Genomic DNA, 17,408 nt, shown 5'->3' on the forward strand with positions numbered 1-17,408 from the left:
TACATGCACTCTAACTTGACGCAGATGTCGCTTGCTAAACAAACATGGCTCTGCAACATTTTGACACTACAGACTTCAATGATACGTAGGCAGAGGATAAGGAAACTATGCTACGATCAACAAGAAACGCACCGAATATGAGGCTGTAGATGGAGAGGAGACGTATTCCCCTGTCGGTTAGGTTTTTGTAGTCTTTTGTGACCGTGTTTACACCTAGCTAGCTTTTTAGTTAGCTCATATAAGCTAGCAACATGGACCTTGGAACAATGTTGTACAACAATTTAAAAGATGTTACATGGAGCACGACGTCTTTGCCATTGGATCAACTCGTCAGCGCGTACAGGTTGCCACAAATCGTCAAGCTGGATAACGGTGAGTAACCTTTGGGGCCGCTGCCCAGAGTTCGGTAGCTGCTAAATGTGCTAGCTCGGGATTTAACGCAAACACACAGCCGCAGTTAATAAAACAACGCAGCTTTGTTGTTGTTGTCGTGAAAGAAGAATTTCCCCCCTAAAATGGACTTTAACTCCTGGTGACGCTGCCGTGAGCTGTTGTTGTTCTCCTGCGTCTCTCCTCTCTCTTATCTTCTCCTATATGAACATTAAACAAACTCCTCCTTTACTTAACTTAAACTCTTTCAGCCATTTACGTAATTTAATGTCATTTACAACAGCTACCTTTAGAACATAATGTAGTTTGTATGCAATTTCACAATACACAGTAGTCTGGATTGTTAAAGTACAACAACCTATGTCACACACGCACACTCACTCTCTCTCACACACACTCACTACCTCTCTCACACACACACACCTGCTATGTTGCGGAGGTGGCGTCATCATAGGAGCCCCATGATGAATGGCTCCTCTCCTGATAGATCCAGAGGTCACAGGGGTCACAGATCTCGACCCAGCTGACAAACATCTGTGGGAGAATTTGCACCCTGGTGTTAAAACAGCAGCTCCTTCCATTCCCACCATCACAACCCTTCAGCAGAGCACCACAGACTCAGACCAGCTCCACTTAAACACCTAAAACACTTTATAGTTCTGTTTCCTTGTCTGTTTACGTTGTAGTCATCTTTTAAACTTAATCACAAATGTCTAAACTGGAGATTGTAACTGGACCTAAGTTGTTTTGAGCAGCACTGTTGCCTCAGTGTCTTACTGGCATGTCAGACGTTACGCAACATCTGCCTGTTGAGTGCATTTAGAGCTCCAAACCCCCAACTAACTGGAGGACAATGAGGAAGTCTTCTCTTAGCCTTGACTTTTTGTTTTCGCCTCTCGCAAAATCAGAAATGAAATGAAATCCATGGGCCAAATGAAGAGAATGTTCAGATTGGTTTTCACTCAGTGAGCTCTATTCCGTCCAAGGTACAAGACGGGATTAAATCCCGTCCTGAACTCGACGCCAGTAACAACAGAGAGAGAGAGAGACACCAGTAACAACAGAGAGAGAGAGAGAGACACCAGTAACAACAGAGAGAGAGAGAGACACCAGTAACAACAGAGAGAGAGAGACACCAGTAACAACAGAGAGAGAGAGACACCAGTAACAACAGAGAGAGAGAGACACCAGTAACAACAGAGAGAGAGAGACACCAGTAACAACAGAGAGAGAGAGAGACACCAGTAACAACAGAGATAAGGGGAAGCAGCCCAGAGAATAACGTTCATGTTTAGAGTTTCTAAGTGGTTTCTGTTGTCTTTGCCCTCGCAGGTCAGTTGGTCGAAGGCCTCCGAGACAACGACTACCTCTTGATTCATTCCTGCCGTCAGTGGACAACTATAACTGCTCACAGTCTGGAGGAGGGCCACTACGTCATCGGGCCCAAAATCGAGATCCCAGTGCACTATGAAGGTGAGCAACCGCCACCGCCACCTGGGAGCTGTGTGTGTGTGTGTGTGTGTGTGAACCTGACTCTTTGGTTGACTGGTATTTCTGTCTTCTACTCCTCCAGGTCAGTTTAAGTTACTGGAGCAGGACAGGGACGTGAAGGAGTCTGTGCAGTACTTCAACAGCGTGGAGGAGGTGGCCAAAGCCTTTCCTGAGAGGGTTTACGTCATGGAGGAAATCACCTTCAATGTGAAGGTATGTGGTTTACGCTGGGCTGAAGGATCGGTGGCTGTGGTCAGAGCCGTGTGAGCAGGCGTTCATCCAGGGACACTGCTGAAACAGTTTGAGTGTGTGGGCCGGAGAGGTAAACTCCACACGGGAGTAACATCCTGGAAACCGCTTTGTTTGTCTGCGAGGGAATTCAAACAAGTTAAATGTCACTTGAAGGGTTTTGTTCCGGCCTGATGTGTAAACAGAACTTAAACTGTGGCGTATGACCAAAGCAAAGGAAATGTTAATTGTAAAATAAAGATTATAACCAAGAAATGAAATTTGTCTGGCTTTTACTATTTCATAATAATTCAGGTGGAGAACATTTTAAAGCGTGTCATCTTTCCACAGATGGCTTCGGGGGACTGCAATGAAGACACTGAAGTATACAACATTACACTGAGCACGGGCGACGAGCTGACGCTGATGGGACAGGCGGAGATCCTCTACGCCAAGACGTCCAAGGAGAAATCCAGATTCAACACCATCTTCAAGAAGATCGGCAAGCTGAACTCCATCAGCAAGATCGGCCGCGGGAAGATGCCGTGTCTGATCTGCATGAACCACCGCACCAACGAGAGCATCAGCCTGCCGTTCCAGTGCAAAGGCCGCTTCAGCACCTGCAGTCCGCTGGAGCTGCAGATGCAGGACGGCGAGCACACCATCAGGAACATCGTGGAGAAAACCAGGCTGCCGGTCAACGTCACGGTGCCCGGCAGCCCGCCGCGCAACCAGCACGACGTCCATCTCATCCGCGAGGGCCACCGCTACAAACTGGTCAACGTTCAGACCAAGACGGTGGTCGTCTGCTGTGTTCTGCGAAGCAACAAAATCATCCCCACCCATTTCCCCTTTCATATGGCCATGCCCAGGTTCATCATCCCTGAAGAGCTGCTGCAGGGCGAACTGTGGCTCGACACCATGGTGCACCGCTGGTTCTCCTTCTGCCAGGAGCAGTTTGACATCGACGACTACTCCCGCGCCGTCCGGGACGTGAGGACCGACTGGAACGAGGACGGCAAGAGTCCTAAGAAAAGCAGCGGGAACGGCAGTTGCGGCAGCGGCGGGAGCAGCAGCGGCAGCGGCTCCAACGGGTGTTCGGCCCACATGCAGATCCCCAGCTCCTTGACGTACGCCAGGGAGGAGCTCACCCAGTCCTTCCACCGACTCTCCGTGTGCGTGTACGGCAGCAACCTGCACGGGAACAGCGAGGTCAACTTGCAGGGCTGCATGACTCTGTGCGGCGACTGGGCCCTCCTGCCCTCTGACAGCGTGAGCTCCGACGCCGGAGAGAGCGAACACTTTTTCCCCGAGCTGTTGGACAATTCGAGCCCACAACCGTCTCTTAAGTCGGACGTTCCGTACGAGGAGCTGTGGTTGGATCACCTGAGGCGCCAGATCCCCAAACCGTCTTCAAGCGAGGGAATCCGAGGCGTCAACAACGGAGTGGCTACACCGGCGGCTCTGTCCTACCCCGTCTCTTGTCCTCTCGGGGCAGGAAGTAGCTCCAACGCGTCTCCCACTCCGCCGCCGGTCCCGCCCAAATCCGAAGCTGTGAGTATTTAAACGTTTCCGCTCGCACACCGTTTGTTTTCAGTTGTCAAAACTGGACGAGTCTGACCGGAGTCAAACTGTCCTGCTGGTGGTTCTTGTCTTCTCCAGGTGAAGGAAGAGTGTCGTCTTTTGAACGCCCCGCCGATTCCACCTCGAAGTCTGAAGCAGATGCCGTCCGTGCCCATCCTGTCCAAGCCGCGGCAGCAAGAGACTCGTTCTCCGAGTCCGACCCTCTCTTACTACTCCTCGGGTCTCCACAACATGTGAGAATCAGGGGGGAGAAGCGTGACTCATAAGAGCATTTCTATGTAATACAGATGAATAATAATAAGCTTTTATTTCTCCATTGTAGCGGAGGATGTGAGAGTGAGACGGCAGACCCACAAGAGCAAAGCCATGTGTGCTACCCCTGCAGCTGGACTCAATCCAACAACACTGAACCAAATGCCAGTTTGCCCGGTGGGAGTCTGCCCTTGGACGGGATGTCCTTCAGGCTGTCTTGGCCGAATAACTTCAGCGGAGGCGAATCGCAAGGCGCAGAGGAATTCCTGCCTGCCAGCTGTCGGAGTTACTACAGTTACCCCCGAAAAAGATCCCCCAACACCCCCAAGACCTGCACGTCCAGCCTGGTGGACTTTGACGGGCGGGAGCACACGCACGCCGCCGATGACTTCAGACTGCAGAAAGCCTCCCTCAATCAGTTCTGCACCAAGTCCTCAAGTTACACTTCAGAAATGTACAGAGACAAGCCAATAGAAGAATGTAACACCAAACAGTCTGTGTCCTGCCCCATCCTCCCGCCCAGAACACCAAAAACCAGCGCGGGGAACAGGGCCGCAGATGTACTGTCTCTGCCGTCGGGCCGCGACAGTAAGCAGGAAACGGCCGCACGTCCCCTCAGTCAACACCAGCAGGGCCCGACAGAGATAGATCCCGACTGTAACACACTAACTCCTAACTCTCCGCCCGCACAGTGGCAGCCTCCGTCCAGCCTGGCCGGCCTCTCCATCGAAGAGGTGTCCAAATCTCTAAAGTTTATCGGACTGCCTGACGATCTAGTTTCTCTTTTCGTGTCGGAGAAGATCGACGGGAATCTGCTCCTGCAGCTCACGGAGGAGATTCTGTCGGAGGACTTCAAGCTAACGAAGCTGCAGGTGAAGAAGCTCGTGCAGTTCATGAACGGGTGGAGACCTAAAATCTAAAACTAACAGTATGTGACACTAAATGTTCTAAAGCAGAGTCATGCCTTCAGTACATATGCTATGCACACAAAGTGTTTTGTATCCACTTTGTTTTCTTGTTACTACATTGTGGGAGAAGGAGGTCGAGCAAAATTTCTCAGCCCACTGAATGGTTGGGCACTTTCACGTCAGCTCCTTAGTACTCATCATGCACAGCCTTTTCAATCCCAACTCAAACGTCTCCACCAAAGGTTATTATTCAACCACAATGACCGACGACTGAGGCGCTACAATCTCAAAGGCCAAATCCTTCAGATATGGAAGTAATGGAGTTAGTGAACCGTGACTTTCTGCAGAGAGAAAAAACTATTTACGCATCAAGCACTTTGGCAATTTTCAGTCTCTTAGTTAATCTCAGTTACGGTTGTTAAAAGTATAAACCTATAAAAGACGAGTGAATGCACTACATGGGGGGGGGGGGGGGAACAAAACGGTACGTCTCCTTTGTCCATGTTTTATATATGAAGTGTCCTATAATGCAAGAAACAACTGAAGTGTTTCTACGCCTTCACCCAGAGACCTTAAAATAATATTAGACTTCAGTCCAGGAGAAGAATCTGCTTTTCTTTAGGGCCATCCAGCTGAAAATGTTAAATACTGGTACCAAACACCTGTGTCTTAAGTCTTGATTCAGAGTTAACCGACTTGTGCAAATTGTAGGCACTTGTTGAGATTAATGTAAAAGATACAGATGAATTCTCAGACATTGATTGTGTCTGACAATCCCCCCCCCCCCCCCTCTCTACCGTGTGTTGTTACATGTTTTACTTGATATTTACTTTTTTTAATGTAAGTGCAAATACTAATTTGTTTTTAAAGGAAACGATTAATGTTGAAGTTTGTTTTGTTTAGAAGGAAAAGGACTTTGTTCAATGATCTGTTTTTGAATGATTTAACAATTCATGCAGCCTCAGTCACACTACAGAGGCCAGTGACCCAGAGTAAGATTCATAATAATAATAAGTGTTATGTCCCCCGTATTAAATGGAGATCAGTGTCCTATGCAAGCGCCATGGCACCACAGAGACACCATGGAGCGAGAGAAACGACAAAGCTACGTTATATTAGAAGGAGCATTAGAGGTAATTGGAGCATTACGCATCAATTCTGTTTGGTCTACACTTAAATCCTGCATGCCAAAGTCAACCAGCAACTGTACTTGAATCATTTTGAGTTGTAAACTGTGAACAAATCCCACCCCCATTTATACATCAGTACTTAAATCGAGGCCTACATGAATCGCTGTGGGACTAAAAATGAGGTCACTGGGTTGATGAAGTGTTTGCAGTCGTATTTGTCAACGTGAAAGCATTGGCGATGTATGGATAACTGGCATCTTACTGTAACTCTTCCTTTCTTTGGTTGTAATATCTATTAAAATGGATTAACTGATGCCTGTGGTTTCTAGAACTGCTCATATGAAATGTCAAACTCGTGTTGAGCTTTACAAATATCTTAAGCATAACTTCACCTTGCAAATAGGGACAGTATTTGTTGCGAGGCACACAATTCTTTCATCTAATCGCACAAAACCTGGCGTGTCACTGCACCGTCACTTCTGCCTGGCTGTGGCTAATTGCAGCTACTGCTTCCTGTGTTACAGTTTGATACAGAGATAAACAGGATGAAATTATAATCAATCTTTAATTTGAGAAAAATATGCATTTGGGAATAATCGTCAAAAATAGTTCCATAGTAAATGGAAAAGTAGCTGTCCAGGCATCATCTGAATCCTGTGTGTGATCTTCACCTTTAAGGACAAAACCGATGATCTGCTGAATCCAACTCCACTACAAACATGGATCATCTCAAATGCTCCAGGAAATCATATTTACCAAGCAATGTCTTATTTCTGTTGGACGCCTTTTCCATCACAAGGAGGATCCAACTCAAATGTCTCCACCAAAGCTTATTATTGATTGACAATGACTGAGGCCCTTAATTTCAAACGTCAAATACTCCAAATATGGAAGTAATGGAGTTAGTGAACCATGACTTGCTGCAGAAAAAAACTATTTATGCATCATGCACTGTTCTCTGGAACCACTTACTGCACCCTCACTTCTGCCTTGTGGCTGATTGCAGCAACTGCTTCCTGTGTTACAGCAAGCAGGTGAACATTTCAACAACAACAACAACTCACTTCTGCTTTTGTGGTTCCCCCGCTCGAAACACACCCAGGGTAGATCATTGGGCAAATAGATCAGGCTGAGAATGTTGTTGTGTACGCGTGTACTACACCTCTTGCACAATACATACCCTGGCATGAGTTCCTGCTTCAGCAATGGCATCGGATGAATGGGCATAGAAGATGGATGGATCTGATAATACTAAATAAACAAAGAATTTCTGTTTAGTTGATATCAATTGAAATACATTTTCAAAAATCTGAACAATCAAACCGTTTCTTATTTCCAATCACACACTTTCCTCAACCACTTTATTGTACACTACATACATGCATTCCTATAAAGGTTGCATGAAGTTATAGAGTGGCCCCTAAACTAAATATAGTTTTATATATGAAGGATTGTAGATCTATGAAAATATGATGACATACAAACAAGTTAGTGACAATACAAGAGCAATGTCGGACACTGCGACTTGTCAAGGTTCAATTACCATCTCACCACATCAAACTCTGTACTGGGAGGAAAACGTTCAACAAAGGGTGAGGCCAAAACATCAACATAACCTTAATATTGGTGAAAAATCTGCTATTGGTGAATTATTGTCATAGACAGACATTGAGAGAAAGGGAGCAAACAAGAGAGGTCAGGCCTTGAGAAACCTTCAGATCCTTCTAATTCTGACTTTAGATGATCCCAAAGGATGCCTTTACGTCAGGATCCACCTCCTTTTGTCTAACTGTAGAAGGCTTCACTCCCCCTCTCTGACTCTACAAGGCCAAATTTGGATGCAAATGGTTTGATCTTGAAGTATAGGAGGGGCTGAGAGCTTCCTTTAAAATCAGGCGGCTGTGGGTGATGAGCTTACAGAGGAGATAATCTCTCCAGGGCCCCAGCCAGCTCCTGATCAGCATCCCAACCCAACACATCTGCTGACCGCCAAGCCAACCTGCCAAGCTTCTGACCCTCTATATGAAAACGCCTCTGCCTCAGGTAAGCTGCCTCCACATGCTTTATTGTCTAAGTGTGATTGTTCTGATATGACAGAAAACTCTCACTGACCCGCAAAGCAGAAGCAGATTCTAGATGCATCATCTGTGTGATCTTGCCCAACTGTCCGTGCTGCAAAGTAACCAAACAAGTTTTTTTTTCACGGCAACATTGATGAATCATACCAGGGATTTGGCATCGATGGTGGGAAATTCTGACATCCAAAATTTGATGAGCACATGCCGAATAGTCATGCAAGTAGCACCGAAACCTCCCAGCATCCTTTCTGACCTAATGAAAGAAACGCAGAAGTTTAAAGGGAAGAGTGCATCAAAACAAAAGCGTTGATGCTCAATCCTGTTCCCTGTGGGCTATAGCTATGCTTATTTTCCATGTCTTCCTGTTCTAACCCTAACCCACACCCTCTTTTACAGTAAATACAGGTGCCTCCAAGATATCAATTGTCCCAAGACAGGGATAGAAGGGAGAGATGGAAAGAGGCAGTGTGACCGCAACATTCAGTAATTGACAATGACTGGACTGAAGTGATTGTGATGATCATGTGCTGTTTTGTTAGACATGGCATCTCTGCGCCTGCTGATCCTGCTGTTGGCGTCCTGCTGCCTCCCCGTCTTCAGCGTTAACGACAACAATCCCACGTCTGAAGAACAGGAGAAGCAAAAAAAGGCAGCTGATACATGCAAAGCATTCGGTCAAGCATGTGGACGCTGCTTGAGCACCGGTTTAACAAGTGTGCCATTTGCAGGGGGAGCCCTTTCTGGAGGCATCAATGCTATACAGGAAGCGTATCCCGTAAAAGACAAGGTGGATGGAGTGAGCAGCGATGTTCAACTCGCCAATGTTAAGCTTGACACCCTTAAAATTGGTACAAGATGGGAAACCTGGGCTGCTGGTGCCTACCAAAAACCAGTGAGCAACATTGAAATATCCTGGTTGAAATACATTGAGCTAGAGCGCGGCCTCAAAACAAGCAGCACAGAAAAGGAGAGCCTGAAAAACAAATTCTTCACCTATTACAGCCAGTGTGAAGATAGCACCTTGCTTCTGCACCGATTCCTGACAGCTAAACCAACATCTATCACTGAAAACCTAGGAGACCTTCTGGCTAATAAATTAGGATGTGATGAAAAGGAAATTACAGAACATTTTTTGTATTTGAATCAACTGATGTTCAAGGGAAATTACCTCAATGAAATGTACGACAAACTCAAGGGTGCAAACACTGATGCCAGAGTTGTCAGTGGACGTAATATTGCATCCCAGTCTGCCTTGGCTTTGGCCAAATCACACCAGCGCTGCGTATCTCACAATGCTGCTCACATAGAAAGAGACATTATTGAGTTAATTGATGACGACAACGTACGCTCTGAAATAGAAAAAAAAGTTTTGGCATTTTTGACAGAAAAATATAACCGCTATGATTGGCTGGTTGCTGCATTTACAACTTTCTTCTCAAAGCAGAGACCAAAATCTCTAAAAAAGCATGTGGTGAGAGGGTTTATCAAGGTGGAGAGAGGAATAGTTACAGTGGCTGTAGCCAAACAGCCCAAAGGGACTCACACTATGGCTGCAGCTGTTAAAAAAGCCATTGAAAGTTGTTCACTGAGAGAGAAATCATTTTGTTCTGATGTAGAACCAAAACTTATGGAATGTCAGGAAAGCGTTCATGGCAAAAGACTATCTGAGACATACACAGCAGTGCATACCTTTGTGAAGAAAAATAGGCAAGGTGCCACCAACGCTAAGGAAGCACCAAAAGAGGAGCCTGACAATGTGGAACCACCTCAAACCCCAAATGTTTATGTAGGGAAATGTGGAAAGGTGGAGGGCATTGGGCGCAGATATTTTATTGTCTTAATCAAAAGTGATGAGGAGATTATGGGAGTGAATCCCTGCACCAAAACAAACTGTGGGAGTGGCAAGTGCGTTGAGCCGACTAAATTCATAGCGATGTGTGAGTGCAAGTACCCACAATATGGAGAGCGCTGCGAGAAGACCTTAGAGACTTATGGGACGGAGCTGAAGAGGGAAGTTGGGAGTAGCCAAGAGTTACCCCCTAACCCTGATGTGTCCCGGTCAAACAACCAAAACAAGCAGCCTCAACCTAGTACATCTAGATCAAACCATCCTCAACCCAGAGAGACAAATTTAAACAACCCAAATCCTCATGGAACTCTTAAAATCGCGGACAACCGTCGAAAACATGGACGTAGGTTCAGCAGCCAAAGAGATTGGTTCGATCTCAGAGCTGAGTAATTGAATGTCAGTGATCGGCACTCTTTGCATTCGTTTAAGCTCTCATACAGCTTTGTCTCATTATATTCACGAAATCAACCTGAAATTGCAAAATATTGAATGTGCAAGAAGTCTGTGGTTAGGATGAGGAGGTTTGGTCAGATTGTGAGGTTTTCTACTGTAAAGAACCAAACGTAATGCAGGATTATGACATGAGTAAATGTAACGTAATGTCCCTTTAAGAGATGAAATGCTTTACAAATATGTACACTATTTGGCAATTTGTGAACTATGCTATTGCATGAAGTGAGTTCTAATTCTACCATCAGTTGCTAAAGTGAGTTTGGAAGGAATTGGATCTGATTTAATTACATTCTTAAATGTTTATAATGTGTGGTAGCATTAAGTATAACTCTGTAAGCAAAATGCACTATTGGATATGAGAAATATAAACATGCTTTGGACCTAAGAAACATATATGCAACTATCACTATTCTAACCATGTGATCTAATCTGCAATGTGAGTACATGAGAATCTACTGACTCAAATGTATTGATACAGATTGACTTACTTATTGATGTAATGTAACCTCGGCTTTGTGTTTTCTGTCATCATTGCTTAACTGATACAGATTTAAAACATTTAGATGCTTTGCTGCTTTGAGCTTCTGTGCTATTTTGAGAGTGGCTTAAGTTAATAAAATTCCCATTTTAATGGCAGTGCTGTCCATGTCTCCTTACAAACAAAGGCAATAAAAAAGGACATTAATCTGATATATGAACTTACATACGTTCACTGGATCCACTTTGACATCAGGGTAGCGGTCAGTTCTTAATCTGATCAGCATCTTGAGGGAGGTCAGAGACACTGATGAATAAAAGAGGCAGGACGGAGTGGGTGATACAACATCATACAATATTCTTACCTACCTACACCAAATGCTCTAAGATCAAGGAAAGCATGGAATTATAATCACAACATAACAATTTACAAGTCAAAACAAAGCAGGAGAAGGCAGTATTCCTTATTTTTAATGGCAACATACTGTATAATCTCGTCACTTCACATTTCTAATGCATCTAAGGCCTAATATACAAGCTGACTCATATTGTGAGATTACGACCGGAACTTTGTCTGAGCTGTGAGCTCTGTGTAGCATGGAGCTGCTTCACTCACCCTCTACTTTGATGAACAGTAGGAAGTCTTGGATCTCAGTCAAGGCCTGGACTGACAGTTGCAACTCCACACAAACACACCCATGCACGTCCAATGTTAGTAAAAAGATAAGATAAAACATTTGCATCGTGCCGAAAAACAGAGGTAACTATCAGTGTGTGCAAGCTGCAATGCAAAGTGCTCGATTGACTCAATCAAATAGATGTACAGTCAGTAAATTACCTATAGTGTTATCCCCATTCCTTTACAAAGAGAAAACATTTGCATCATGTAAAAGACGAAGCAACTGTAACTGTCTGCAAGGCAATTCAATAGTTCACCCTAGTCCATGTACAACATACTGTATTGTTCAGTTAAGATAGCAGTTACATAGCTTATCTAACTTTATTACGGACAGGCTGTCGTGTGTTATATAATTGTAATAGTAATAAGGTAAGACAGCCTATTAGCTCCAAGTTAGCCTGTTTGTTGCCAGATTCATGGCCCTGTCTAGGTAGAGGCATGTCTTTAATTTTTGAACTATCTCCGTTTCGTTTTTGTCTGAGAATAGATGCATTGATATTTCAATGAACGACTCATGTATTCACCGTCCCCGAAAGGCTTTCAACACATCTCCCGAGTCCTGAGCATCAAGCAGCAGCAGTAGTGTGTAGTGTTTGGAGATCCAATTTGTTAAAGTACATTTTCTCTGCTCTCTTTCTCTCATCCCCAGAGGAAAAGGCACCGAGCAGTAGATGTAGGCTATGACGCACATTTTAGCTGCGGCAATTTTAAATTTTCTTTTTAAAATGTTGTGTATAAGCTATAAATTTCCAAACATTTCCATACAATTCTTTGTCAAAGCCCCAGGGAGCCACTGGAGATGAACAGAAGAGCTGCAAACGAAGGATTGTACAAAATATGATACAAACCATACGGGTTAGTGACAATGCAAGAGATACTGTATGTCAGACACCGATACTTAGTACTTAGTACTACTTGGTTCATTAGTCAAAGTTCTATTACCATTTCTTTTCATCACATCAAACTCTGTACTGGGAGCAAAATGTTAAACAAAGAGTGAGGCCAAAAGTTGAACATAACCTTAACATCGGGTGACAAACTTTGACTACAAAAGGTGAAATATCTGCTATTGGTGAATTATTCTCATTTACAGAAACACTGCAAATGAGAAGCCTCAAATAACCATAGAAGGCCATGTAGAAGGCCATGCTCCGCCTCTCTGACTTACCTGGCAAAAAACTAATGGAAAGGTTTTGACTATCAAGTACAGGAGGGGCTGAAACCTTCCTATAAAATCAGGTGCCTGTGAGTGATGAGCCTACAGATGAGATAGTCTCTCCTAGAAAACCAGCACGCTCCTGACCAACCTGCCAGGCTTCCGACCCACTAATACAAGAACATCTCTGTCTTCAGGTAAGCAGCCTCTACATGCTATATTTGGGGCTTTAGGAAATGGGACTAAAGCGTTGATGCTCAGTCCTGTTCCTTGTGGGCTATGACAAAGCATATTTTTCCTTTCTTCCTTAAGTGTCTCAACACATCAGATCGCAATAATTGGGTGTAGGGAGAGCAGGAAGAGATGGAAAGAGGCAGTGCTGTGGCCGCAATGTTCAGGATGGACAATGACTGGACTGAAGTGATTGCGATGATCATGTGTTGTTTTGTTAGACATGGCATCTCTGCGCCTGCTGATCCTGCTGTTGGCGTCCTGCTGCCTCCCCGTCTTCAGCGTTAACGACAACAATCCCACGTCTGAAGAACAGGAGAAGCAAAAAAAGGCAGCTGATACATGCAAAGCATTAGGTCACGGATGTGGCCACTTCTTGAGCACCGGTTTAACAAGTGTGCCATTTGCAGGGGGAGCCCTTTCTGGAGGCATCAATGCTATACTGGAAGCGTTTCCCGTAAAAGACAAGGTGGATGGAGTGATCAGCGATGTTCAACTCGCCAATGTTAAGCTTGACACCCTTAAAATTGGTACAAGATGGGAAACCTGGGCTGCTGGTGCCTACCAAAAACCAGTGAGCAACATTGAAATATCCTGGTTGAAATACATTGAGCTAGAGCGTGGCCTCAAAACAAGCAGCACAGAAAAGGAGAGCCTGAAAAACAAATTCTTCACCTATTACAGCCAGTGTGAAGATAGCACCTTGCTTCTGCACCGATTCCTGACAGCTAAACCAACATCTATCACTGAAAACCTAGGAGACCTTCTGGCTAATAAATTAGGATGTGATGAAAAGGAAATTACAGAACATTTTTTGTATTTGAATCAACTGATGTTCAAGGGAAATTACCTCAATGAAATGTACGACAAACTCAAGGGTGCAAACACTGATGCCAGAGTTGTCAGTGGACGTAATATTGCAAATCAGTCTGCCTTGGCTTTGGCCAAATCACACCAGCGCTGCGTATCTCACAATGCTGCTCACATAGAAAGAGACATTATTGAGTTAATTGATGATGACGACAACGTACGCTCTGAAATAGAAAAAAAAGTTTTGGAATTTTTGACAGAAAAATATAACCGCTATGATTGGCTGGTTGTTGCATATACAACTTTCTTCTCAGAGCAGAGACCAACATTTCAAAAGAGTCATGTGTTGAGAGGGTTTATCAAGGTGGAGAGAGGAATAGTTACAGTGGCTGTAGCCAAACAGCCCAAAGGGACTCACACTATGGCTGCAGCTGTTAAAAAAGCCATTGAAAGTTGTTCACTGAACCGCAAATGGGTTTGTTCTGATGTAGAACAGAAACTTATGGAATGTCAGGAAACTGTTAATGAGAAAAGACTATCTCAGACATACACAGCAGTGCATTCCTTTAAGCATGAAGGTAGGCAAGGTACCACTGAGGAGCCTGACAATGTGGAAGCAATTCAAACCTCAAGCGTTTATGTAGGGAAATGCGGAAGGAGGGGAAGCATTGGTCACAAATCCTTTATTGTCTTAATTAAAAGTGATGAGGAGATTATGGGAGTGGATCCCTGCATCAAAACAAACTGTGGGAATGGCAAGTGCATTGTGCCGACTGAATTCATAGCGATGTGTGAGTGCAATTACCCACAATATGGAGAGCGCTGCGAGAAGACCTTAGAGACTTATGGGACGGAGCTGAAGAGGGAAGTTGGGAGCCAAGAGAACAACCCAAATCCTAATGGACCTCCTAAAATCCTGGACCGCCGTCGACCTCATAGAAGTAGGTCCAGCACCCAAGAGATTGGTTCGATCTCAGAGCTGAGTAATTGAATGTCAGTGATCGGCACTCTTAGCATTCGTTTAAGCTCTCATACAGCTTTGTCTCATTATATTCAGGAAATCAACCTGAAATTGCAAAATATTGAATGTGCAAGAAGTCTGTGGTTAGGATGAGGAGGTTTGGTCAGATTGTGAGGTTTTCTACTGTAAAGAACCAAACGTAATACAGGATTATGACATGAGTAAATGTAACATAATGTCCCTTTAAGAGATGAAATGCTTCTTGCAAATATGTACACTATTTGGCAATTTGTGAACTATGCTATTGCATGAAGTGAGTTCTAATTCTACCATCAGTTGCTAAAGTGAGTTTGGAAGGAATTGGATCTGATTTAATTACATTCTTAAATGTTTATAATGTGTGGTAGCATTAAGTATAACTCTGTAAGCAAAATGCACTATTGGATATGAGAAATATAAACATGCTTTGGACCTAAGAAACATACAGTATATGCAACTATCACTATTCTAACCATGTGATCTAATCTGCAATGTGAGTACATGAGAATCTACTGACTCAAATGTATTGATAAAGATTGACTTACTTATTGATGTAATGTAACCTCGGCTTTGTGTTTTCTGTCATCATTGCTTAACTGATACAGATTTAAAACATTTAGATGCTTTGCTGCTTTGAGCTTCTGTGCTATTTTGAGAGTGGCTTAAGTTAATAAAAATTCCCATTTTAATGGCAGTGCTGTCCATGTCTCCTTACAAACAAAGGCAATAAAAAAGGACATTAATCTGATATATGAACTTACATACGTTCACTGGATCCACTTTGACATCAGGGTAGCGGTCAGTTCTTAATCTGATCAGCATCTTGAGGGAGGTCAGAGACACTGATGAATAAAAGAGGCAGGACGGAGTGGGTGATACAACATCATACAATATTCTTACCTACCTACACCAAATGCTCTAAGATCAAGGAAAGCATGGAATTATAATCACAACATAACAATTTACAAGTCAAAACAAAGCAGGAGAAGGCAGTATTCCTTATTTTTAATGGCAACATACTGTATAATCTCGTCACTTCACATTTCTAATGCATCCAATGCATCTAAGGCATCTAAGGCCTAATATACAAGCTGACTCATATTGTGAGAATACGACCGGAACTTTGTCTGAGCTGTGAGCTCTGTGTAGCATGGAGCTGCTTCACTCACCCTCTACTTTGATGAACAGTAGGAAGTCTTGGATCTCAGTCAAGGCCTGGACTGACTGTTGCAACTTCACACAAACACACCCACGCACGTCCAATGTTAGTAAAAAGATAAGATAAAACATTTGCATCGTGCCGAAAAACAGAGGTAACTATCAGTGTGTGCAAGCTGCAATGCAAAGTGCTCGATTGACTCAATCAAATAGATGTACAGTCAGTAAATTACCTATAGTGTTATCCCCATTCCTTTACAAAGAGAAAACATTTGCATCATGTAAAAGACGAAGCAACTGTAACTGTCTGCAAGTCAATTCAATAGTTCACGCTAGTTCATGTACAACATACTGTATTGTTCAGGTAAGATAGCAGTTACATAGCTTATCTAACTTTATGACGGACAGGCTGTCGTGTGTTATATAATTGTAATAGTAGGCAGTAGTCGAGTGGGCAGAGCTTCCGCTTAAGAACCGGAGGGTTGCCGGTTCGAGTCCCTGCCGAGGTGCCCCTGAGCAAGGCACCGAACCCTCAATTGCTCCCCCCTCTGCGAAGGGTGGTAATAAATGTAATGTAAGTCGCTTTGGATAAAAGCGTCTGCCAAATGATCGTAATGTAGTAATAAGGTAACACAGCCTATTGGCTCCAAGTTAGCCTGTTTGTTGCCAGATTCATGGCCCTGTCTAGGTAGAGGCATGTCTTTAATTTTTGAACTATCTCTGTTTTGTTTTTGTCTGAGAATAGATGCATTGATATTTCAATGAACGACTCTCATGTATTCACCGTCCCCGAAAGGCTTTCAACACATCTCCTGAGCATCAAGCAGCAGCAGTAGTGTGTAGTGTTTGGAGATCCAATTTGTTAAAGTACATTTTCTCTGCTCTCTTTCTCTCATCCCCAGAGGAAAGAGAGCAAAAGGCGGGAAGCATTGGTCACAAATCCTTTATTGTCTTAATTAAAAGTGATGAGGAGATTATGGGAGTGAATCCCTGCGCCAAAACAAACTGTAGGAGTGGCAGGTGCGTTGTGCCGACTGAATTCATAGCGATGTGTGAGTGCAAGTACCCACAATATGGAGAGCGCTGCGAGAAGACCTTAGAGACTTATGGGACGGAGCTGAAGAGGGAAATTCTAGGACGGTCCTAGGATTTAAAAGGCATCCTCAACCTAGTAGGCCTAGGTCAAACAGCTCAAAACCTCTGTTAAATCGCAGAGCTGCATTATTAGATGTCAGTGCTTGTCATGCTTTGTCTTATTATATTGTTGAAGTGAGCGTCAAATTGCCAAAAAATATTGAATGTGCAAGAATTCTGTAGTAGATAAGGATGTGGAGGTTTGGTCGTTATATCTGAGGCAAAGAGCAGCAAGTGATGTAATGCAGGATTATAACATGAGTAAATGTAAAGTCAATAGATGAGTCCCTTAAATAGATGAGATGCTTGAAAATATGACATGTACAATATTTCTTGCTAATATTACCACACTATGTGTCAATTTATGAACTATGTTATTGTATTAAGTGAGTTCTAACTC

The 17,408-nt window shown here is 43.9% G+C and overlaps 2 protein-coding genes across 3 annotated transcripts; both read left to right on the top strand.

Annotated features, from left to right (window-relative positions):
• The first annotated feature begins 6 nt into the window (after window positions 1-6).
• garem (GRB2 associated, regulator of MAPK1) lies at window positions 7-5,321 on the top strand. The gene is made up of 6 exons (XM_076138079.1): window positions 7-372; window positions 1,723-1,863; window positions 1,964-2,094; window positions 2,461-3,663; window positions 3,772-3,926; window positions 4,016-5,321. The coding sequence occupies exons 1-6, from the start codon at window positions 252-254 to the stop codon at window positions 4,863-4,865; spliced, it is 2,601 nt and encodes an 866-aa protein (XP_075994194.1). The 5' UTR covers window positions 7-251; the 3' UTR covers window positions 4,866-5,321.
• A 2,203-nt stretch (window positions 5,322-7,524) lies between these two features.
• On the top strand, window positions 7,525-11,059 carry LOC142988804 (uncharacterized). Of its 2 annotated transcripts, none has more exons than XM_076138081.1 (2): window positions 7,525-8,026; window positions 8,458-11,059. In XM_076138081.1, the coding sequence occupies exon 2, from the start codon at window positions 8,603-8,605 to the stop codon at window positions 10,298-10,300; it is 1,698 nt and encodes a 565-aa protein (XP_075994196.1). In that variant the 5' UTR covers window positions 7,525-8,026; window positions 8,458-8,602; the 3' UTR covers window positions 10,301-11,059. The 2 variants fall into 2 exon arrangements, with proteins under 2 accessions (XP_075994196.1, XP_075994195.1); XM_076138080.1 differs by having other exon boundaries at window positions 7,526-8,026; window positions 8,601-11,059.
• Window positions 11,060-17,408: the final 6,349 nt, after the last annotated feature.

This window comes from Genypterus blacodes, unplaced genomic scaffold (genome assembly GCF_046128005.1).
Source record: "Genypterus blacodes isolate CSIRO-AG114 ecotype Tasmania unplaced genomic scaffold, CSIRO-AGI_Gbla_v1 ptg000348l_1, whole genome shotgun sequence".
Classification (NCBI taxonomy): Eukaryota; Metazoa; Chordata; class Actinopteri; order Ophidiiformes; family Ophidiidae; genus Genypterus; species Genypterus blacodes.

Bases quoted from the DNA above. Each gene is read 5' to 3' on its own strand.
- garem (XM_076138079.1), top strand. From the start codon at position 252: ATGGACCTTGGAACAATGTTGTACAACAATTTAAAAGATGTTACATGG. The intron at 373-1,722 runs GTGAGTAACCTT...TTGCCCTCGCAG, and splicing joins AATCGTCAAGCTGGATAACG to GTCAGTTGGTCGAAGGCCTC. The intron at 3,927-4,015 runs GTGAGAATCAGG...TCTCCATTGTAG, and splicing joins TCCTCGGGTCTCCACAACAT to CGGAGGATGTGAGAGTGAGA.
- LOC142988804 (XM_076138081.1), top strand. From the start codon at position 8,603: ATGGCATCTCTGCGCCTGCTGATCCTGCTGTTGGCGTCCTGCTGCCTC.